We start from the raw sequence: 23,485 nt of genomic DNA, 5'->3' as shown, positions 1-23,485 counted from the left end.
AGCGGAATTAAAAACACGACATTCATTTAAGGTCATCGCGTGTTTTGTGAGCAAATGCTTTTGCATATTCGCAGTGTTTCCTCCCATGAAATATCTACTTTGCAAGTATTGCAAGTTGCCCTGTTGTCATCTGCTCTCGTAAAGTATAACCAAACTTTTGAGCGTTTGTGGTGCGTAGGCGCCGTGTTTCCTGCCAGGTAAATGACGCTCCGCAACGTGGTGACGTCATTCGGGGCGACTGGAATCAATAAGGGAATCGTTTTCAAAAATGGCAAATGATTCCAAGGAATTGAAACAAGAACCGGGTTTTGATACCCATCCCTATTCAGGATCTTCAATTCAGTTGATATAGAGCCAGTTCATAATAACAGTCGGCTCAAGGTGACGTCTCAAAGCTACACTTCAGAGTAACAAGTTACATTGTTTCTCTGTATTCCCAACGTTTTTGGAAAGCTGAGAAACAAAAACAATTTAGAACAAACTTTAAATTAATAAGTTCGTTAAATGATCTCTGACTTGACCAAAGTCTCGTTAGTGGCAGAAGCGAATGAGTGTTTTTACCATTTAGCCTAAAACATTACACCAAAGGAAACACGTGAGGAAACTGATGCTGAACACATCTGATTGTGCACATTTCATTCATGCACTAAACAAATGTTCCCATCTTTTTGTTAAAATCGGTACAATTTTAAAGGTTTCATACAGGGTGTCATCTGCATATACACACACCATCCATTCTTTATGTAACAACAGTGGATCTGGTACTGATCCCTGTGGAACACCGGAACAAAACACCTTCAGCTGAAAGTCAGCTGCAGTTTGAATGAAACTCTTTCCATGTAAATATAGTTTCTTACTGACAGCTTGAGTCACAGCGGTCCCTCGTTTATTGCAGGAGTTACGTTCTAAAAATAACCCGCAATAGGTGAAGTAGCAGCTTTATGTTTTACAATGATTATAGATGTTTTAAGGCTGTAAAACCCCTCACTACACACTTTCACACATTTCTCTCTTGTTTAAACACTCACAAAGTTCAGACCTTTGTAGAAAAATAAGTCGAGTATTATAGAATGAAACCGAAGATCAAACCCTGTTTTCAGGTCCAGAACACGGGAGTAGAGCAGCTGTCAGAGAATTCAACATCAATGGATCAATGGTACGGAAGTAGAGGAAGCAAGAAGAATGAGTTGAGTAAAGTTTGACTGTTTTGTTTCGCTTAATGTGCCTTATAGTCCGAAAAATATGGTAACTTCTAACTTCCTTTAGCATTAAGCAGAAGTCCAACTTTCTGTGCGACGGTTAGCATCTTCCTCTGCCTTTGGGTGCTACCACAGGAGCCTCTGACGGTGCAAAATGTTTCATCGACATTGTTGTGTTCGCTGGGGAGAAAACTTACAAACATACAGCACAGCAATTCAGAGTCACACTGCTAGTGATCGAAGATTTATGTAAATTTGACAAGCTGAACGCGTGCTGTACTGTACAGGAGACACAGCATGGAGGAGATTGACAGTGGTCTGCAGCCAATCAGGATGCAGAACACAATGCGCTGTAGGAAAAAAATAAAAAAATAAAAAAATAAAAAGCAAAGTTGCACAAAAAAAATCTGGTAAACAGCGAGGCCGCAAAAGGCGAACCGTGTTATAGCGAGGGACCAGTGTACTTCATGGTTAATAAATACATTTGGAAGGATTAACAACCTCTGGCAGCTCATACATGGCCATCAGAGCAGAGAAGCAAGGATTTCCTTTTCACCGACTCGTTCGTCTAATGGCTTTGTTGTTGAATTTATTTCCAAATTAAATGTTTTCCAACTAATGAAGAGATATGAGACAAGTTCAGGCAACAAACAAGAAAAGAGAAGAAAACAGGGAGTAACAAATGCTTGAACTGCAAAGCTGTTTCATTAGTTCAGATTCATTCAGAATAGCAGAAGTGTGATTTTGGAAGTAATCCCAAAGGACGTCCCGTCTGTAGATGCAAAGTCATATAAAGTTTGAACAAAGATGCAACTTTTCAAACAGCGCGTCCCTTCTCTCAGCCTACCTGCCGTAGCTTTGCCCACACGTTGGCATCACTTTACTGTAAATGCAGCGTTTCTGATTCGTGCTCAAAGCTGACTGAAGGTAAACCCTTAAATTGCTACACTGTTCACTACAGTGACTGATTTTAAAACAACCAGAATTTCCAAACTAAAGGCAAAACAGGAAAAATAAAACCCTCCGTGGCTTCACAGCTGCCACTGACATGACCTGATCACGTTTGTCAGTAATGATACGTCATCCTCTCTGAATCGTTTGGTTCAGAAACAACGGCCCTGTGATGGAGACGCGCTCAGCATGCCATTCGCGCTGTGGCTCCTCCTCCCGGCGTGCCGAGGTGCCTCACCTCAAATATTTCTGACCGAACCCTCTTGTGAGACACTCGCTGTCTTTCCACAGACGCCAGCCGAAGCGGTCGCGATGCCCCTCGTCCGTCAGGCCGACCCGGCTCGATGACTCACCCGTGAATGCATTTCCTTACAAAGCCTCCATGTTTGTGAGACTTTAGCTCAGTGTGTTAGACACTGATGCGTCAGACTGAACGCTGCCTCCTGATCACATGACTCTCAGCAAACACCTCTGTCTGCACGTCACCCGTTTATTTACCCACACCTCCACGTCACAGACAAACAGCTTTGAGCGTGACCTAGAGATCCAACCACTCAACAGAAAGTGTGCAAAAACCTTCACTTTCTTCTGATTGATCAACTTCCGGAAGCTTGGCGAGGGGCAGCTTCGAGATCTTCGACTGTGTAAAAGCGAAGAAGTAACCTCGTCACTCGGCAGCCGTCATAAGTGCATCTTATTTTGAAATGATAACTAAATGCAGCTTCATTGAAAAGGTCGCGAGACAAAGAATCATCAGTCATAACTAAAAACACTGAATTCCCCAGAAACCAACCATAGCGTGGCTTTCTGAGATGATGTCACTTTGGCGTTATTAGTCGTGTCGCTCTCTGATCACCTGATGACGCCACAGTGACATCATAATACAAAAACTGTATTTTCAAGCTTCAGCGTCAGCATTTGAGCCACCGCCATGTTGTTTTATCAATCCAGAGGTGACCACATCTGGGTGACGGAGCAGAGTGGTCAGTGATGATACCGGCAACATCCAATCAAAATCCTCAAATTTCTCTAAACTGAAGCTCCGCCTTCTTAGTAAAGGTGAAGAGCTCAATTTTTAGCCATATTTAATTTGAATATTGAACACTTTGACATTTACTATACAAAATAAAAAGATAAGTTCTTTACACTGAAGTCAAAGACTCTTCGAGCAGACACCTCGGCTCCTCTCTGCAAACATTATTTAAAAGTCTGACCACTCGTTTTGGGTCTAAATCTTACCTGAGCGATAATAAAGCTTCATGAACTTGGACTAGAACCTGTGGTCAGTTCGACTTTTTCTCTCTGCACTCAGACTTACAATGAAAACAAAACTGAAAGGAATACTTATCTCCAACGTGTTTTTTAAACAGACTCGATGAAACGGCTGTTCGACCCTTTAATGGGTTTAAATAAAGTTATCTCAGGTTTGAATGGGTGCACCTGATGTTTCTGACGCCCTGTGTTTGAGCGCGCTCAGTGTTTTTGTTTGTTGGACTCTAGAGGCGCGCCGCAGGAGACGTTTGACTGTCTGCAGCAGGTTGGAGGTTTTCCTGTTGCCCTGTTGGCGAGCAGGCGTGGGTTAAACGTGTCCTCGGTTTGTTCTGTGGGCACGTGAGACGCCGTGAGGGTTTGACCTCTCCTCCTTTTGTCTCCCTTTCTACATTTCAGCTGTTTCTCTGGACCGAGCTGATCTGCATCTTAATGATTGACCACCTCCTTCTCAACCTGAACCCCCCGCCTCCTTGCTGACCTTTGACCTCACTGTTTGTTCTGCACCAGCATTATGGACCTCAGACATTTTGGAGGAACTTTCTGCAGCATCCCCGACACCTAAACGCCCCGCTGTCTGCATCCGTCAGCCCAGCTCTGGCTCATCAGGACCGTCATCAAACCGCCGTCCACTTCCCGTTGCGACCTCAGCGAGCAGACGGCCACCACCATGTCGGAGGGGCTGCTACAGGTGGAGATCCCCGACTTCGGCAGCAGCGTGTTGGGCAGCCTGAATGAGCAGCGGCTGCTGGGTCACTACTGCGACGTCTCCATCCTGGTGCAGGGTCAGGCCTTCAAGGCGCACCGGGCTGTCCTCGCTGCCTCCTCGCTCTACTTCAGAGACCTGTTCAGCTCTGCGGCCGACTCCTCCTCTTCCTCCGACTCCTCCTCCCAGGCGGTGTTCGAGCTCCCGTCCTCAGTGACGCCGACGTGTTTCCAGCAGATTCTGTCCTTCTGCTACACGGGGCGCCTCAGCATGGCGGCCAGCGAGCAGCTGGTGCTCATGTACACCGCCGGGTACCTGCAGATCCAGAACATTGTGGAGCGCGGTATGGAGCTGATGATGATGAAGGCTTCCTCTGCCTCCTCACCGCTCTGCTGTGACTCACAGGTGGGTCTAAACAGAGGTTAGTGGGAAACAGCAGCATCTAGTGGACATCAGGAGAACTGCAGCTGCCACAGGAGACTGTTTATGTGTTTTTCTTCTCTTTGTAACTGTATTTAAACGTTTGTGTTTACAGACAACCTCAGCAGACGAGCTCGGGGGCTTTGACACTCAGACGGCCCAGCAGCAGCAGCACGGTGCCCCCCAGCTGCAGGAAGCGAGTCCAGACCAGCCGGCGTTGAGCCCCGAGGAGCTGCTGCTCGCCGTCAGCAGGATCAAACAGGAGCGAGCTGACACGCCTCCTGCAGAGGAGGCCGGAGGAGCAGCAGGAACAGGAGGAGAGGAGACCAGGTGAGGAAATGGCTCAGAAATGTTTTCTCAGTGTTGGAAAGATTATTCCAAACCGAGTCAGAGACGTCTGCCCAGTCCAGACGCAGAGGGTGGAGGACCGCCCACCTGTTCAGTAACCAGACGGAAAGAACAAATGATGCTTTATGTGTGTGTCATACATGATGTATTTATCTCGTATCACACGCTTATTTAACGTCTGCATGGATGACTGCAGGAAATCTTCATGGAGAATTCCCACACGTGCTCTCCAGGCCTCTCTCACCTCGGATGAGACGACTTCCTGCGCTGCTGAACTGAGCTGTGGATCCAACACTTCACTGTAATGGAAGCAATGGGGGAGACAGTGTGGCACAAACACACCCACTTCATTCAGGAGATGACAGGGGGGAGGGTCTACTTTGTGAATGATGAGCCGATGACCAATGAGGGTGCAGGGTCACAAAGTGGATAGATCCATCTTTTATATTGTCAGGTTTTTGCCTGACTAACTCTACGTATGAAGTTTGATATTGTGTATGAGGCGACCTGGATTAAATATACCTTTGTACCTGTGACTGATCCCTGAGATTTGAATCCCAAATAAATGGATCCCACCCTCAGCTGTGTACCCGGGAGCAGTGCTTGGACCTTGATGAAGGTTTGTGATGTCATTCTTCTCCTGCTGGTTCTCTCCTCAGAGTGGACATTGCAGCAGAGCTCCAGTCCTCCAGGAGCACGGCTTTGTGTTACCTGAGTGCAGGTGGAGGGCTGGTTCCGGGTCTGCAGTCCTACCTGCTGGCAGGCGGGGGTCGCTCCAGTCCAGGAGGATCCAGTCTCCCCACAGACTCTCCCCCATCCCACCCACCCACCGAGGAAGAGCTGGAGGAAGATTACTACAGCAACGCTGTACACCCCGGACTCTATCAGCACATCTACGGACACCCCGGAAACCCCTACAGTGAGTATTTATCCACCACCCAAATCAATATCAATTATACATCACAAAATAACAAGAACAGTTCCTCACGGTGCTTTATATTGTAAGGTAAGCAGCCTATAATAATGCAGAGAAACCCCAACAATCACATGACCCCCTATGAGCAAGCAGTTGGTGACAGACTGAGATAGGCTCCAGCCCTGCGCCACCCTGAGAGAAATAAGAGGAAGAGAATGGATGGATGCAGTAAAACGTTGGAGTTCAGTTTAATACCTCATGTAAAACAAAAAGGCAGTAATTGATAACAGAAGTCACACGGCCACTTCCTTTGAAAGATATGCAAAACATTTTCTTTTTTATTCAAATAGCATCCTGTAAACAGGGGCTCCGGTTACCCAGTTCTCCTGTTTCCAAGGATATGTTTGCTGCCCTGAACTGATTCAAGCACGTCTGTAGTTCATTTTTGGTCACTGACCATTTCAAAGTGATTAGAGAGAACCCCCCCTACAAAAGCATTTGAGCCAGCCACGCTGAGGAGAAATGACACATGCTAAATAAGTTGTTGTCTTGAGTTAGCAGGGCCTACGCTACCTTCTGCACCGGCTACAGGGGCCTGGCTAGCTACGGGTGTTTCAAGGATGCCGGAGTCTCCAATTCAGTGATCCTGTCCTCCAGAGCTCCAGACAGGCTGCATTTATTACAAGTATCATTATGGCTAAAGGAGGCTGAGGAGTAACTGAACAAAGTGCAGGAGGAACGGGTGAAGAGGCTATGCTAGCGAGTCAGCTACAAGCAAAGCTAAGCTAGCAAATCCTTAAAGACAAAGTGAGTGAGGGGCCGAGCAGCGAAGACACACAGGACACAGGAGAAATGTCTCCAAAGTGGGATTTTTCTTATTTTATCCTCTAAAAAGTTTAAAAAGACAAAGTTCAAAATATAATTAATGGGCCCGTAAAAGAGGTCAGCTAAATATAACTCTACTCAAAAAGCGACGTACAGAAACGTAACTACCCAAACAAAGGAGACACAACTTAACTCACAAACTGACCTAAACACAAACACACAGCAGGGTAACCTTTACGGGGTTTGGCCAAACCGTTTACACACAACAGGGGAAACAGAACAAACACCAATACTAACTAGACACAAAACAGCATTAAACCTAAAACAGTCGTGTTGCTGACAAGCACATGGGTGGTCCCGCTGGTCACACCGTTTACCCAGACAGGAAACACCTCCCCAAACCAGGTAACTCAAAGAAACAAAAACATAATTAACATAAAAGAATATATTTAGAAACCCCAAACAGTGCTAATATGTGCACTTTATAATATCACTGTTAGGTTTAAGTTTAGAAATGAATGAATGATATGACTGAAATACATGTTTACCTGCAAACCAGACTAATGAGGTGAGTGTGTGGACTGATTTCAGCCATCACACAGTCACTGACACTGTAAGGATGATGTGTGTGTGAATATGTGAAGATTACACTATGAAGTAAGACATTAGAGGGGGTTAAGGTTTTGGGTCCTTTTGTCCTAACAGGACGATTACCATGGTGACGATGTAAACGTCATCCTGTGGGTTCTCTGCCTTTTTGCTCGTTTTCTATGCTTTTAATGTCACTTCATTGACTCCCCAACAGGACTTGTTAACCTTCCGCTCATACAGGCCCCACTGATGTCACATATTAACTCAAACAGGTGAGTTTTGGTCATTTTACTTCCTGGGATTCCTGACACTCGCTCCCCTCCCTGTTTCTCATTGGTTCAGTCCAAGAGAAGATGGAGATGCTCCCCCTCCCATTGGCTAATGAGCGTCGGCCCTGCGTGCTGGTTGGTCGGGACAACATGGCACTTCCCGCCAGTCTGATCAGTCAGATTGGGTATCGGTGCCACCCGTCACTCTACACCGAGGGAGACCCAGGAGAGAAGGTGGAGCTGGTGGCAGGTAGGACAACAGAACACCTGTCCAACTGTATCTCAGACACCTGTAACCCAGCGTCATGTGACACACGCTCCCCTCTGTGTTTGTGTGTTCAGGTTCAGGTGTGTTCATGACCCGAGGTCAGCTGATGAACTGTCACCTGTGTGCTGGAGTCAAACATAAGGTGCTGCTCAGGAGGCTGCTAGCAACCTTCTTTGACAGGTGAGCTCTTACCTGGGTGAGTCACATGGATGCAGCAGCTTAGTTTAAAGAAAACATAAAGGTTGTGGTGCCGTGTGGCTGGTTTAATGAAACCAGGATTAGGAACTAAAGGTAAGTTTGTTGAATCCAGGTATTTGATTTTCTTGTTAAAGTTTAAAGAATCAAACATTTATTTTTTCTGTTTTTAGGTACCTTACATATCTGATGAAAGTTTTAAAAGTATTGCTACAAACATGAGATTACTTTGAGTTTCATGAGTTGCTGGTGTTTCCTCAGCACAGATGGACAGAAGTGTTTATGAAATCATTGATGAGCTGATGCTACGCGGGGATTTCCTGATGTTTTACTTTATGCATCAAGCAAAAATCAAATTCTATGCAACAGTCTCTGACTGGAAGAAATGTGTTTAACATTTAAACTTGGGCTGGGCGATATGGCCTAAAATTCATATCGCGATCAGTGTTGGTCAAGTTACTTGCAAAAAGTAATCAGTAACTAATTACTGATTACTTCCCCCAAAAAGTAATCCCATTACTTTACTGATTACTTATTTTCAAAAGTAATTAATTACTTAGTTACTTAGTTACTTTTTAAAAACACGATTTACAACCTGAAGAGGTGATAAAGCGATAGATCTTTCAGCCCAATTCTACTTTTCTGCATAATCATCATACAAAATGTAATCAAATGGAAAAGTCTCTTTTTTTTAAACTTGTTTTATTAGTTTTAATCTTTTAACTTTATGCATCAAGCAAACATTTAATTATCTGCAACATTCTCTGACTGGAAGAAATTAGTTTAACATTGAAACCTATTTTCTGCACATTCCAGCACATAAAATAAAATATTTTTTGTGTTTACACTCAGTCTTTCAAATAGATGCAAGTAAAACACAGCAGAAAATAAATAAAGTCAAAGACTCAGCGGTCCTGTTGCTCTATTTTCACCTGTAAAGCAGGAGTGGGGTAGGCGGAGGTTTACCCTGGTGCAGGTGTGCCGCGGTCAGTGGAAGAATCCGCGAGTTTCTCTGTGAGTTTCCCATTACGTCGTAGCTACTCGGTGCTTGTTGGAAGTTTAGGGGTTTTTTCGCTGTAAAAAGAAGTTTTCTTCCCACGCACAGCGGACACTCATGTTTTTGTCACTTTTTATGGAAGCAAACTCAAAGTAAGGTCAGTACTTCCACGCTTTAAACGCTGCACGCTCATACTCTCTCTGCACTCGATATATGATCCATTGTTGATCTGCACACAGCTGTTGTCACGAATGGCGCACTCGCTTAGGTCACTGTCATGAGACATTCTCGCAAAAAATCACGGCTTTAGTAACGCAGTAACGCAGCGTTCCTACGGGAAAGTAACGGTAATCTAATTACCGCTTTTGCGATAGTAATCCCTTACTTTACTCGTTACTTGAAAAAAGTAATCAGATTACAGTAACGCGTTACTGCCCATCTCTGATCGCGATATAACTTGAAGCACATGCAGTAACGATATATATTGCGATATATTCTTTTCTTCTGTATAACGTATTTTCCACACTTAAAATCCTTTAATTTTCTTAAAAATCGAGAGTTCCTTATGTATGACTTCTGGTTGTGCTTACTGACCTCGAACCGATTTGGGCAGAAATCTGTTAAAAATGTTTTAGTACAACTTTGATAAGCTGCACTGCTTGATGGATTGTCAGAGCATTACTGCTGCCGTAGGGAGGAGCTTCACGGAGTAATCTGGGTCCAAAACTCCGTTGGCTTCAGGTCCCAAAGTCAAACGAACACAGAGAGTTAAAAACTGTCTAAATTCTTTCATCTTTAATTAAATCATCAGCGTTGCTGCTTTACCAGGTGTAACAATTAATTTTAACATCCATGAAAACAGAATTTATTACATTTAACGGAGTTAGAAGTTAGCAGGAAGTTAGCTCGCTAGTTTCCACCTAAACATTTCATACCATGTTCTGACTGAGAGATTTTTTAAACTAATTCAAACGTACAGCTCTGCTACCACTTCCAACATAAATGAAGACAGAAAACTAAACAGCAGTGGCGTTTGTGGGGTTACTGAAGTTGGACTAGCTGGTTTATAATGTTGTGCTACGTGACTGCTAGCGACACAGCTATGTTAGCATAACATTAGCACAGTGAAGCTGCAGGATGAACGCCAACTTTTTTTCCACTCAATAAAAGTTAACGTGAGGGATTCTGGTGGTCAGGGACAAATGCAATCGCATAGCAGGATGCTGTACACGGGCCAAACTTCAGTCAGGAGAACAACTGAGATCATTCATCCACAATACGAGGTTAGTTATTAATATACAGCAACAACATGTGGATAGAACAGCTGCGAGAGAATCCAACATTAATGGATCAATGTTACAGAAGTGGAGGAAGCGCAGTTTTTGGCTTTCCCCATATTTCAAATGTGCTTCATCTCTTTGCTGTGACTGTCGGCATAATTTGCAGATGATAATGGTTGTAGCCGCTGCGATGCTTTCGACCAAAACAGGCGCAGCTTGATGACATCATCAACATGCGCTATCGCGATAGAGCGGTATAGTCAAAATCTCTATCGTTGGCCAAATTTATATCGTTTCTATCGTATATCGTTTATATTGCCCACCCCTAATTTAAACCTATGTTGTGCATATTCCAGCATATAGAATAAAATCGTGTTCAGTGTCAGGTTGTTTTCTGAACACCATGCTGCCAGCTTCAGGACTTCCTCTCTGTAGGCTGCCTCGTCTCCCTTTGAGATGAGTCCGTGGTGTCATCAGCAAACTTGATGATGAGATTGTTGTTGTGGGTCGAACTGCAGTCGTGGGTGTAGAGAGAATACAGGAGGGGGCTCAGCACACAGCCCTGTGGGGAGCTCAGTGTGCGAGTGGAGGAGAGATGGGGGTGGAGCCTCACAGTCTGGGGCCGGTTTGTGAGAAAGTCCTTTATCCAGGCACATGTGGGGGGAGGGAGGCCAAGAGTGACCAGTTTGATGATGAGGATGAAGGCTGGATGAAGGCTGAGCTGTAGTCCACAAAGAGCAGTCGGATGTAGCTCTGCCGCTGTTCCAGGTGACTCAGCACAGCATGGAGGGCGATGGCGTCTTCTGTGGATCTGTTCGTGCAGTATGCAAACTGGTGGGGGTCAGATTCTGGGGGGAGGTAATCCTTGATGTGCTGAAGGACTAGTCTCTCAAAGCATTACATGATCACCAGCGTGAGGGCCACAGGGCAATAATAGTTCAGGCTGGTGATGGGAGAAGATGAGGGTGAGCTGGTGGCCACACGCTCTTAGCACCTTCCCAGGTACTCCGCCTGGACCGATCGCCTTCCTGGGGTTCACTGCTAGGAGCACACGTCTGACATCGTGCTCCGTTACAGTGAGTGGAGCGGTGCAGGAAGATGAGGATGAGGATGGGAGCAGGGCTCAGGCAGATGAGTGCTGCTGTTGTGGTGTTTCATAGCGGGCGAAGAAGCTGTTTATGTCCTCTGCCAGCTGCACACTCAGGTTTTCTGCTTTCACAGCCTCTGTGGTTGATGATGTCTTGTGCCACACCTCCCGTGTGTTGGTGCTGGACAGCTGGGACTTGCAGCTTCCTTTATGGTCTGTCTTAGCTTTTTTGATTCCCCTTTTCAGGTCAGCTCGAGCTGCCATGTACAGAGCTCTGTCACCTGACCTGAAGGCGGCGTCACAGTTTTTGAGGAGTGATCGGACCTCGCTGGTCATCCAGGGTTTTTGGATTGTATAATCCAGTTTTGAGATCCTTCCCAGACGCCTTAACGCCCACTCACATCCTGGGCCATCTGACCTCAGGAATTCGCATGATAAGGTGGGGCCAGGTTTCACAATGAACTCACCCGAAACTCTGGCTGATTGGGACCCACACCCAGTTTCACACCTTGGCTCAGGCGATTAGAGGATCATCAGGGGGTCCTTTTGTCCCTCTGTGGGGGGAAACTCCCACTAGGTTTATATCTGGGACTCTCCACCATTTGACCTTAGAACTGAGGAAGCTTCTCGGATGAGAGGTGAAACGTCTTCAAGCAACTTAAAGAAGTCCAGACGATGACCTGGATGACTGAGAACCTTCACAGACATATGGTCCAGTCCAGGGCCTGGCACTGCGTCTGGGGGGGGGCGTAGGCTGGGGAGAGCAGGAGGGAGAGGTGGTCCGACTGGCCGAGGTGGGGGAGGGGCATGGCTCTATATGCATGCTTGATGTTGGAGTAAATATGATCTAGAGTGTTCTCTAGATCATAACCTTCCAGACTCCAGACATTTGACGTCCTGACAAACCTTTGGGAGTCACCTGTAATTATGTTCGATGTTTAAGAACTTCCCCCCCATGAGCCCTGAGGCCCACAGTAATGTTAGAGCGCACCTGCTGATGTTTCATTGACATACAAATGCCTTTGAAAGGCGTTTTTACGCCGACGTTGTTAATGACCATGTGAACTGATGGATGACCTGTGTGTCACGCGTGGATGAATGTCTGGATTCGTCCTGATGTGTGTCGATGTGAAACCTGATGGTCAGAAACTCACGTTTATCAATCAGTCATATTTATGTGCCTCTAAAACGCTTATCGACCCAGACGCTGTGACATCATCAGACACCATGTGGCCCGGGGCTGTATGAGATCTTCCAGAAGCTTCTGACAGTCGGCAGCAGCTGCTTTACATAACAGCTCAGTCACACGTCTCGGAGTGGGAGGGGGAGGGGAACCTACAGCTGGTATAGGTGCTGATTGGGTTGTTATGGTTTCCATAGAAACACGCTGGCCAATAGCTGCGGGACAGGGATCCGCTCCTCCACCAATGATCCGAGCCGGAAGCCCCTGGACAACCGAGTGTTAAACACTGTCAAACGTAAGACACACACACACACACACACACACACAGACACGCCGGTTCAGCTATCTTAGTGAGGACCTTCACTGACATAATGGTTTCCCTAGCCCCTTACCCTAACCATTAAAAATGAATGCCTAACCCTAACTCTTACCCTAAACCTAACCATAACCTAATTGTAACCCTGAAACTAAAACCACAGTTTGAGCTTCAAAAATGCCTTTAAATTTGTGAGGACCGGTGTGTGTCCTCGATGTTTGTGTTCTCTGACTGTTGGTTCTCACAAGTATAGTAGAATGCAGATTTCGGTCCTCACAAAGATAGCTAGACAGGAACACATGGACACTCATACACACACACACACACACACACACTGTGAGTCATGATTTCTGCCTTTTATTGTATTTTAAAAAGTATTGAGATTCTCCCCCCCCCTCCTCCTCCTCCTCAGTGTACTGTCAGAACTTTGCTCCTAACTTTAAGGAGAGCGAGATGAACGTCATTGCAGCCGACATGTGCACCAACGCCCGCAGAGTCCGCAAACGTTGGCTCCCAAAGATCCAGTCTCTCCTCCCCGAGGGCCTCCCCACCTCTGCAACCTCCCACCCCCGTAAGGGTAAGAAAGGAGGAGCAGGTGGAGGAGGTGGGAGTCAGGGGGCAGAGTCGGTGGCACAGTCCAGTGGAAGCCCCTTTGAGCTGGACCTGCGGCAGCTCAGCGCATCCTACCTCGGCCTGGAGGCCCCGCTGTATGCTGAGCGGCGCGAGAGGGAGGCAGCAGGGGAGAGGGAGAAGGAGGCCCCAGCCACCCTCCTGCCTCACCTGCAGTTTGCTGGGTCCCGTGGAGGAGGAGGGGCCAGCGGGGGGCAAGTGGAGGAGGGAATGATGGGAGGTGAGGCAGAGGGGGACGGGAGGCTACAGACTGAACAACCGCCAGACCTCCCCCTCTCCCTATCCTCCTCCTCCTCTTCCTCCTCATCCTCCTCACACCCTTCCCCCCAGCCTGCGGAGCCCGCCCCTCCTCACAGGGCATTGGCTGACACAGATGAGCGAGGGGTGGAGCCTCTGGAAGACAGCCAATAAGCTTTCTAATGCATCTGCCTACCTGTATGTAAATAACACAATAGCTACCTGTCCCCCCACCCGTCTGTCTGTCTGTCCTCTCGTCCGTCTACCTGTGTGTTCCCCTACCTCACTACCTGTCCACCTGTCTACCTCTCTGCCCCGTCTGTCTGACTACCTGTCTGTCTGCTCGGCTCTGCTGCATGCTAACAGCCTCCTGCAGTCCAGCACACAGGCCCATAGCAACAGGACTGATGATGATGATGATGACGATGATGATTATACTCACTCTGTTAACAACAATAAAGCTTCTTGATAATCAGATCTGCTGTTTCTGTTTGATTTGTGCACCAAACAAAGTTTCCAGAAGTTCAGAGGGAACCGATATGCTAACACTACAAAGAGCTGCTAAAACAATACGCTAGAAGAGTAAAAAGACACGTTTATACACAACACATGCTGAAATAGTACAGATGTATTTGAAAACTACAGAAAATAGTTAAAGACTACAAAAATCAATAAAGTACCACAAAGTAATGTTAAAAAAGAACCAAAGCACAAGAAATATTAATACTACTGTAAAATGCCAAAAGATTACAAATGAACAGAAAATAGTTAAATAATTAAAATACTCTAAAGAAATGTAAAAAAAAAAAGATAAAAGATGACCAAAATACTAAATGACTAGGAGATTCAAAAATGCTATATATGTAAAAAAAAATTGTGTATGTTTCTGTTCTGTGTCCTGTGTGCTGTTTGTTTGTTTGTATATGTGTTTTTCTTGCTGCTGTTACAACCAAATTTCCCCTTGTGGGACAGTTAAAGGATTATTCTGTTCTATTCTATTTAAAATAGTAATAATCTACAAGACATGCTAAAACACTGAAAACAAATCCTAGAAGAAAACGTGCTAATAAACAACAAAAAGCTAAAAGACGAAAAATATATGTTAAATATGTGCTGGGGCGATCGTGGCTGAAGAGCTAGCGGTTCGTCTTGTAATCGGAAGGTTGCCGGTTCGAGCCCCGGCTTGGACAGTCTCGGTCGTTGTGTCCTTGGGCAAGACACTTCACCCGTTGCCTACTGGTGGTGGTCAGAGGGCCCGGTGGCGCCAGTGTCCGGCAGCCTCGCCTCTGTCAGTGCGCCCCAGGGTGGCTGTGGCTACAATGTAGCTGCCATCACCAGTGTATGGATGGTGCTTTGGGGTCCTTAGGGACTAAGCAAAGCGCTATACAGATACAGGCCATTTACCATTTAAAATACTGTAAAGAAATATGATTAAACTATACAGAAAAAATATAAAGAAAGACTATAAAAAACAAAATAAAAAAAACAAAAAATGGGGCTGACATTAGAAAAGGCCAAATGTCCACAAAGAAAGCCATAATGGTGAAGAAATGCAAAATATGCACAAAATACTATAAGACTACAAAACACTACAAATATTATAAAGAAATACGAGAATGCTACAAAGAAATGTTAACAAACAAACACAGAGAAAGACAAGAGTAACACGTTTTATATAGTACTACCAGGAAATGTGACAAAAGATTATAGAAACACTAAAGTCTTCCAAACAATAATGCACAATAAAAAATAGCCACGCCTGGGATTGACTCTGCATGAGTACATATGATCCTGACAGGGTCACTGAGTGTGTGGCAAAGACATTCACAGTCTTTGTGTCGGTTCTGCAAACTCTACGACTTCTTTTACTGCACTCTTCTGCTCTGAGCAGCCAAGGCGCTTTCTATTACAAGCTCATTCATTCAGGCTCTCTCTCGCACACACATCATTACAACACACACACACTCAAGAAAGGTAACATATTACTCATTATTTTTCTTAGAAGTAATACAGTGGATTACTTAATTACTGCTCCGAGAAAGTAATTTGTTATAATATTCATTACATTACTGATTACTCAGTAAAATGACCCAAAACTCATTATTTGATAATTATAGTTCTAAACAATATAAACCTGAGAGTACAGTCCCACACACTGATCTCTATCCTAATGAGGACAAACACACACAATCTTTAAGTTAGTTGTTACATACAAACAAAGCAAAGATGAGAAGACTTTAAAGCGGTCGTCACGGTGATCCGACTGTAGAAACAGGTAGAACCAGGCTGCAGCCTGGCTGCCTTTGTCCAGGCTCTGGCTGCTGGACTCGGGTCTGCATACTTCATCATCACTCTGACTTTTTGGCTAGCGGTGTGTTAGCCTGTTTCCACGTGCCATCACGCTTGTTCTTTTCTGCAATAAAAATAAAAGTCAGGTCTATGGCTTCACTTCTTGAAAGTTACCACGCCACCATTGTCCTCCTCCCACACAAACTGAAATCAGCTGACTTCAGCAGGACTTTAATGTAATTACTAACTTTATGTTACTAAAAAATGTGATTACAGTAACAAGTTACTTTGTAATTGGTTCTGACACTCACAGATGACAGAGTCACCTACATGTTGAGGAAGGATGCGAGTAAATCGTGACGACTCACCCTGAGTGTTGAAATCAAGAAGCGTGCCCAGATGTTTATACTGATGGCCAAACATACAGACTGTAGAGCTTATTTCACATCACGGGCCACAAACAGCCCACTTTCAGTCTTTACAGAAAAGATTCTGCTATCACCAAATTTGATGTCCTCCTTTACGTTTTCCAAAGCCACCAGCAGGCTGGATCTTTGTCGGGGTATTCTGGGCCCGGGCTTCTGTTTCACACCCCTGCTGTGGGAATGACCTCGGTGCTGTCTTAGATAATACTGTCAGCTCCAGAGAGAACCTCAAGAGTCCGAGTAATAATAAATAGTCCTAATAAAAAAGATGTTTGTAGACATGCTGACGAAACGTGGTCTGTATGTCCCACTGAGTGCAGTGATCAGTGTCTCTGTTGCTGGTCTCAGGCAGATGAGACACCTTTGGTCGTGCTGCTCCTCCACCTTCAAAGAGGTTTGTTTAACTTTTTGCTGTGGACACATGAGCACTGAGTTTCTAAAGGAAGCTCTGCCTTCATTCCGGACATTACAGGATGACTCGGCTCTACAGCATCGCCTCTGGTCTTTGGTGGAGGTCCCAGCTTTGTCCCAGCTTGTGTTCAGTGTCTGAAGGACTGGCATGAACATTATTCTGCAGGTATTCCAGGTGAGTTTGGTGCTGATGTGAGGAACAGCGCGGTGACCGCTCAGGTGTACTTTGGTGCACAGACTGAAGTATTTAAGCTGCTGAATAGTGCCGAGTGTGTTTTAAGGCTTGTGCTCTTTCACCGTGACGTTTCATCGTTTTATTTAAAAGGCTGTTCGCCACCAATTTACAGACACAGTGTTTCAAAGTCTCGTTTAGGTATCTATAACTGATCAGCGTCAGCACAGCTCCGCGCTGCCGCGGTGCATGCTGGGAGACGTAGTTCGATCCGCGGCACCATTCCGAATCCCGTCAGCTTTACCGGCTAATCACGAGAGCCCGGTTATCGGCTCAGCCAATCAGTGCATGTTAACGGCCTCCTGCACCAATCACAGCTCTTCACACCACCTAGCAACAAATCAAAACCCTGCAAGCACGCCGTAGCCAATCACATCGCGTCATCTGCCGGACCAACCAATGCAATCACAACAAAATCCATGATGCTGCTCGGCACTGCGCTTGCGTACGGACAAGACAGCTGATAACTCATCTATTATGCTACTTGGCTAAATAAAAATCTTCCAGAAAGCAGTCGCAGCCGCCGCGGGATCGCCGGAGGACCGAGACACGGAGTAAAGAGCGTGTGTGAGCGGGAGAAGCGGGGTGAGCGGGTACCGGGAGCGGAGGGAAAGAGCGGGCAGAGCGGAGAGTGTCGGAGCCTGGCTGGCCGCTCGGCGCCTTCAGACAAAGCTCAGCTAACAGGCTAATGCTGCGTTAGCTAGCCAAACATCGAGCGGTAACGTCCGCAAATATCGCAAAATGTAACCGCGCCAATGCGCCTGGATTGCGCCAAATTAGATCACGTCGGCCGATATATCACCCCGGCACGCATTTCGTCAGCCCCTCGGCCGCCGTGGGTATTATTACCGACGTGTTACGGCCTCGACGCGGAGCTGTGCTCCGTTAGCCACCTAGCTGTTGCTGTGCCCGCCATCTTTTAAAGCAGGTAAATGGATGTTTGTGCGGAGCTCGAAGTGGAGCGGCCAGAGCCGAGCTCCAGCCCCCTTCACCGGGGCTAGAGATCCACCGACACTACGAGCCATCGGGGTGTAGGTGCAGCCGCCACGTAAGGTCGTGTGTGCGGTTTGCCTTGTGCAGCGGAGCGGTGGCTCGTAGCGGTTAGCTTGGCTATTAGCAGCGCACAGGCGGCCCCGGGTCTGCACGGATTTACCGCTCCGGATCCCGGTCCCGGTTTTAGACGGCCTGAGGGCGTCTGTTGGGTGCAGGAGCTCATAGCACGGGTATCATTCTGTTCAGTCCCAGGTGTGTCCAGGACATGCCCACTTAGGGTACACCAGTTCGCATAACATCAATACCATCCTGTTTTTGTTTTGTTTTTTGAATAAATTGTCATCAGTTTGACATTCAGAGCCTTTTCTCTCATTTTGACCCGTGGTGTTGTTTTAAATCAGCAGAGACTCCAAGTAGAGACTGAAGGCTGGACTACCCACAGATCTGTTGTCTTAATTCCATCATTTGTGATTAAAATATAAAAATGTCCACAGCATACTTTATTTTCACTTTATTGCCTTTTGGATTTGTGACAGTCTCAGAAATTTCCATTAACATAAAATAATAATCTGTAACGTGCCACCTGTGGGTGTGTAAGAAAGAAACTTAAGTGATCAGGTAATGGATTACAGAAAACACTGAGTGACTTTTGATTAACAGTTATTTATTTTAATGTTTAGCTGAGTGGGATCAGACGGCTGCTCTGATTGGATAAACACAAGTTTCCCTCAGATTTCTGCCGTGATCATTGTAGACTCGGGGTCAGTGTGGTCAAAGAAATCATGCTAATGAGAGATTAATAACTAATGTTTGTAAGCAAACCGACACATTAACAAGAACAGTTAACTGTTATCAGTTGATGCATTATAGACCTATCAACAGTTGATCTTTAAATATACTGACAGCCCTGATCATCCGCTGCTATGAACAGATAACAGCCTCTCGGGCCTTCATCAGACGGTCTTACCGCACAAATCAAGCTATCGTAAAGATAAACTTTGGTACATTCTTGTGACAGGAACTCAAACAGGAAATGAAGAAAGCGTGAAGTAAAACACATGGACACGTCCAGATCAGAGAGAAAAACTCGTGCAGTAATCCTGGACCTGCAGCAGGTCAACAACAGCTGATGAGTCACTGCACGTTTATCAATGGACTCCAGTGAGAGAGGGTTGGACGTGTAACGCGAGGATTAGTTGAATAAAGTTTGACTTGGGACCCGCCCACGCGGCGTTAGGTCTGTTGATGCAACAAATGGCTGAAGTTTTCAGCGTTGGATGTTCTCTGATTACTAAACAGATTATTGGTTGGTGGGTGGATCATCTGTCAGTTTATTAATAACAGTCGCTGCAGCCTTGATTATCTGCTGTTGATAAATCTGATTGTGGCCTGAGAGTCAGATTCTAATCAGCGCGAGGCACAAGGATCAGCTGTGTGTCTGATGCTCTGGATTATTAGCGCCTCAGTGTTGGAATCAAACTGGATTCAGGTAGAAAGTAGCAGTTTATAGGAGTTGGAAAACTTTGGTGAGTTTCAGGCCTCCGTGCTGTTTGTAGCTTCATGAAGCTCCAGATGTCTCAGCAGAGACGGTCCTTGAGCGATGACAACAACCTGGATGTTCCCTCTGCTCTAGAGCCAAGTGTCCACGATCTCGAGTCAGAATCTCAGCTTCTGATTGGTCAAACCGCAGCACAGCTTCCACTCAGTGTACCTTGAATGAGTTCAGACAGGAGGAGCAGGTGTTTGTGGATCCTGGTTGGAGGAGTCTGTAGCTTTTCGAGTCCAAGCAGTGATTTTGACGTCAGAGTCAGGTCTTAGGGTCTGGCCTCCACCCACAGCCTGCAGCTCTGCAGCTGCGCCTGTGTGCTCAGGTTTTTCTGATCCGTAGATGATGATTCGTTCTGAGTGACCCTCACTGCCTCTCGCAGAGCTGAAGCGCGCAGCCTTCTGGGCTGGGCTTTTACACGTAGTCATGACACTCACTAACCTCGTTAGCTGCCAGATGTTGAAGCAGCTGTTTTTAAAGCTTTATGTACAGATGTGTGTAGCAGCTGAGCTGGCCTGGTCCTGGAAGCTCCCTGCTGTGTTTGCACAGAGATCAAACAGCCAGCTGCCATTTAACCTGTTGCACTTCATTCATTGGCCAGAGTTTAAAATCTCGCTGAGCCCCGCCTCCAAAGATCTCCAGAACGCTTCAGAGAAGACTCGCTCTCAGTGAGGACGTGAAGCTGAGCGTCAGGACTAAATGACCGACCTGAGCTGAAGTTTCAGTTTTCAGCGTCTTCCTCCAGACGTATGGTGGCAAACATCCCTCGTCCTCCAGCTTCTCTGCGCTCGTTTGTTTGTGTTAGTGTAACCGCGGCACCGTAGCTAGCCGGGCGTCACCGACCAGCCAAACGTTGCCACTGTACGATTAAGTTCTTAGAGAGACATCAGCTTTAGATGGAAACCAGCGAGCTGACTTTAAACAACGATCGCAGACTGTTTGGACAGGAAATGGTTAATGACCTCAAACTGGTGTGATGGGCGGGGTTAAAAGCGTTACCTCCCCAGAATCAATAACCCCTAATCACCGCCCCTCTCTCTCTGTGTTTTTCAGGTCGTGCGATGGGAGTTTGTCTCTTCGGGGAACACTTGAGCTGAAGCGGCTGAACTGAACACGTGCACGGACACACACCTGTGCACACACACCTGGCCGCGGCCCACAGAAGGAGTCCTTTTTCACCTTCCAGTCAGACGCTGCCGTCCCACTGTGCATCGCTGCATCACCGTCGTCCACCATGTCGGACGCCCCTGAGGCTGCGCCCCCCAGCCCCCCTCCCCTCACCAACCCGCCCCCCCCTGAGGTCACCAACCCCACTAAACCGGGCAGGTAGGACACAACTGAGAAAGACTCCTGATAGGCTGTTAGAGGCAGGTGAATGGTGTGTGCTGACTGTGTGTGTGTCTCAGGAAAACCAACCAGCTGCAGTACATGCAGAACGTGGTGGTGAAGACCCTGTGGAAGCATCAGTTCGCCTGGCCCTTTTACCAACCCGTGGATGCCATCAAGCTGTGTCTGCACGTGAGTCACCATTGCTATCTCACCACACACACACACACACACAGCTGAGTGTTTTCCTGACCACGCTGCTGTGTGCAGGATTACCACAAAGTGATCAAAAACCCGATGGACATGGGAACCATTAAGAAGCGTCTGGAGAACAATTATTACTGGAGCGCCAGCGAGGCAATGCAGGACTTCAACACCATGTTCACCAACTGTTACATCTACAACAAGGTAAAGGGGGCAGAGCCAGGGCGCTGAGTGCAGCTGTGTGCAGCTGTGATGGCATTAACCTCTGTGTGTGTGTAGCCCACAGACGACATCGTCCTCATGGCTCAGGCTTTAGAGAAGATCTTCCTGCAGAAAGTCGCTCAGATGCCTCAAGAAGAAGTCGCTCTGCTGCCTCCGGCTCCCAAAGGCAAGAACAAGAGCAAACAGCCGGCCGCCACCACAGGTGAGACGGATACAGGTAACGCTGCGGTACCAGAGGTGGTCTCCACCCAGGTCCTACACTGCACTCACCTTTATTGAGAGAAATTGGTGATTGTTGTTCAGGTGTGGGTTCTGTGTTTGCGGCAGTAGATCAGAATCCTCTCCTGCACCTGCACTTGAACGTGTGCAGGAAATACTGCAGTACTGCTGAAGTACTCACAGTACTTCCTGTCTCTCTTTCAGTGAGTCAACAGGCAGAGTCTTCAGCCTCCCCTCCCCCCTCCTATCCCTCCCCCTCTCCCTCTCAGACGCCAGTAATCTCGACCACGCCCACACCAGTCCAGGCCACGCCCCCTGTGTCTGCACCTCAGCCTCCTGCGACCTTGATGCCATCTGCCCAGCCTGTGGTTAAGGTAAGAGGCGTGTGCGGCGACATGGCGTCATGTGACCTGAAACAGAACCTGAGCCCGCCCTCTCCACCTGTCTGTCTCTCTAACAGAAGAAAGGCGTGAAGAGGAAAGCTGATACCACCACTCCGACCACGTCGGCCATCTCTGCCGGCCGCGCCGACTCTCCGTCTGCTCAGGACGCCAAACCGGCTAAACTGGCTTCGTCTCGCCGTGAAGCCGCTGCCCGCCCCACCAAGACCCGGCGGGACACTGGGGACGACCTGGCGGCTGGGGACGTGGGTGCCGGAGGCGTCGGCCCCGGGGGGAGGAAAGGCGGTAAGCTGGGTGAGCAGATGAAACACTGCGATGCCATCCTGAAGGAGATGCTCTCGAAGAAGCACGCCGCCTATGCCTGGCCCTTCTACAAGCCCGTGGACGCTGAGGCGCTGGAGCTGCACGACTACCACGACATCATCAAACACCCCATGGACCTCAGCACCATCCGGGTAATGACATCATCACGTAGACACGAGGTTAGAGTGAGGTCAACGGTGGTTCAAACTCTGCAGGCGCCATAGAAACTCTCCTGACTACAACGTGATCGGTGACGATCAATATCACAGATTTGATGTTTTAAAGAAAATTAAAGTCTGTGAGAGCGGGAACTGACCCAGAGTGAGGGAGGGCTTTTCTGCTCGCTGTAACCGAACATACGTCCATGCTGCCGTGACGTCACGACGTTCGCCAGCACGGAGTGAACCTCAAACAGGTCGAGGCGTTAGAGTGACGAGGTTTTCTCGTGTGGGCGACACCTGAGCTTCCCTCATCATTCTGTGTGGTGTTAGTGGGAGCTCCACAGGTGAGCGTCCGCAGGCTGTTGCTCCTGTTTGTGGTGCAGCACACAGTCAGACCCCTCCTCTTTGGTAAAGCCGCTCAGCGCTGATCGATTCGTTTTTTCCATATTTTGTGAGATGTTGCGGTGACTGAAGCTCCATTTCCATTAGTTCTGACTGGTTTTCCGTTACAGTCGAGTACCACCTGATATGCGTGATCACCGTCATAGCAACGGGGCGGAGCGTCCCATGACATAATTAGTACGTGACATGAACGCTACAACAAACATGGAGGCGTCCGTGTACTTGCTGCTCGGTCTGTGTCGCATTCAGGGATCGCGGCGTTGTGCGATGTAACCGCTGCCCTTGGGTTTCGATGAGTCACGACTCATCAGGCGACACCGCTGATTAGCCCGTCGATGGCACGCAGTCTGTCACATTTTCAGATCGCTTGAAACCTCCCCTGAGCAGGTACTAAAAAGACCCGTGGTACCAGGTGTTACTGGGAAACCCGAGCAGAGCCGACCGGAGCAGCTACTCGTGGGAACAGCGGGTTTCAGTGGCGGCGCCTGATGAGATGACTCTGACTGACAAACAAAGTTTAACTCCGAGCACGTAATCTGAAGTTGAACGAGTACAGCTGAATGCAGATAATATACGTTAATGTCTGTAGTAGTACTGCAATAACCCTATTGCAGTACTACTGAGTAAAACATGGAAATTATAACAACGCTACAGTGGGGCAAAA

General features: G+C 47.3%; 2 protein-coding genes across 3 annotated transcripts in view; both read left to right on the top strand.

Moving 5' to 3' along the window:
- LOC102304562 (nucleus accumbens-associated protein 2) overlaps positions 1–14,520 on the top strand; it is a 16,927-nt gene extending 2,407 nt beyond the window's left edge. Inside the window, exons 2-8 of the mRNA XM_005949473.3 lie at positions 3,819–4,530; positions 4,661–4,875; positions 5,553–5,812; positions 7,568–7,744; positions 7,837–7,942; positions 12,702–12,799; positions 13,233–14,520. Coding sequence (XP_005949535.1) covers positions 4,090–4,530; positions 4,661–4,875; positions 5,553–5,812; positions 7,568–7,744; positions 7,837–7,942; positions 12,702–12,799; positions 13,233–13,861 — 1,926 coding nt within the window. The 5' untranslated portion in view covers positions 3,819–4,089 and the 3' untranslated portion in view covers positions 13,862–14,520. The remainder of the gene's footprint in view (positions 1–3,818; positions 4,531–4,660; positions 4,876–5,552; positions 5,813–7,567; positions 7,745–7,836; positions 7,943–12,701; positions 12,800–13,232) is intronic.
- A 2,933-nt stretch (positions 14,521–17,453) lies between these two features.
- The window catches only part of LOC102303744 (bromodomain-containing protein 3), a 20,453-nt gene continuing 14,421 nt past the window's right edge, over positions 17,454–23,485 (top strand). For both annotated transcript variants that reach the window (XM_005949470.2, XM_005949469.2), the window contains exons 1-7: positions 17,454–17,629; positions 20,637–20,909; positions 20,990–21,101; positions 21,180–21,317; positions 21,393–21,537; positions 21,759–21,928; positions 22,015–22,410. In XM_005949470.2, the coding sequence (XP_005949532.1) occupies positions 20,818–20,909; positions 20,990–21,101; positions 21,180–21,317; positions 21,393–21,537; positions 21,759–21,928; positions 22,015–22,410 (1,053 nt within the window). In that variant the 5' untranslated portion in view covers positions 17,454–17,629; positions 20,637–20,817. The remainder of the gene's footprint in view (positions 17,630–20,636; positions 20,910–20,989; positions 21,102–21,179; positions 21,318–21,392; positions 21,538–21,758; positions 21,929–22,014; positions 22,411–23,485) is intronic.

The sequence above is a fragment of the Haplochromis burtoni genome, unplaced genomic scaffold (genome assembly GCF_018398535.1).
Source record: "Haplochromis burtoni strain Fernald_Lab_line unplaced genomic scaffold, NCSU_Asbu1 Contig_647, whole genome shotgun sequence".
Lineage (NCBI taxonomy): Eukaryota > Metazoa > Chordata > Actinopteri > Cichliformes > Cichlidae > Haplochromis > Haplochromis burtoni.
This window is presented reverse-complemented; position numbering and strand designations above follow the sequence as displayed.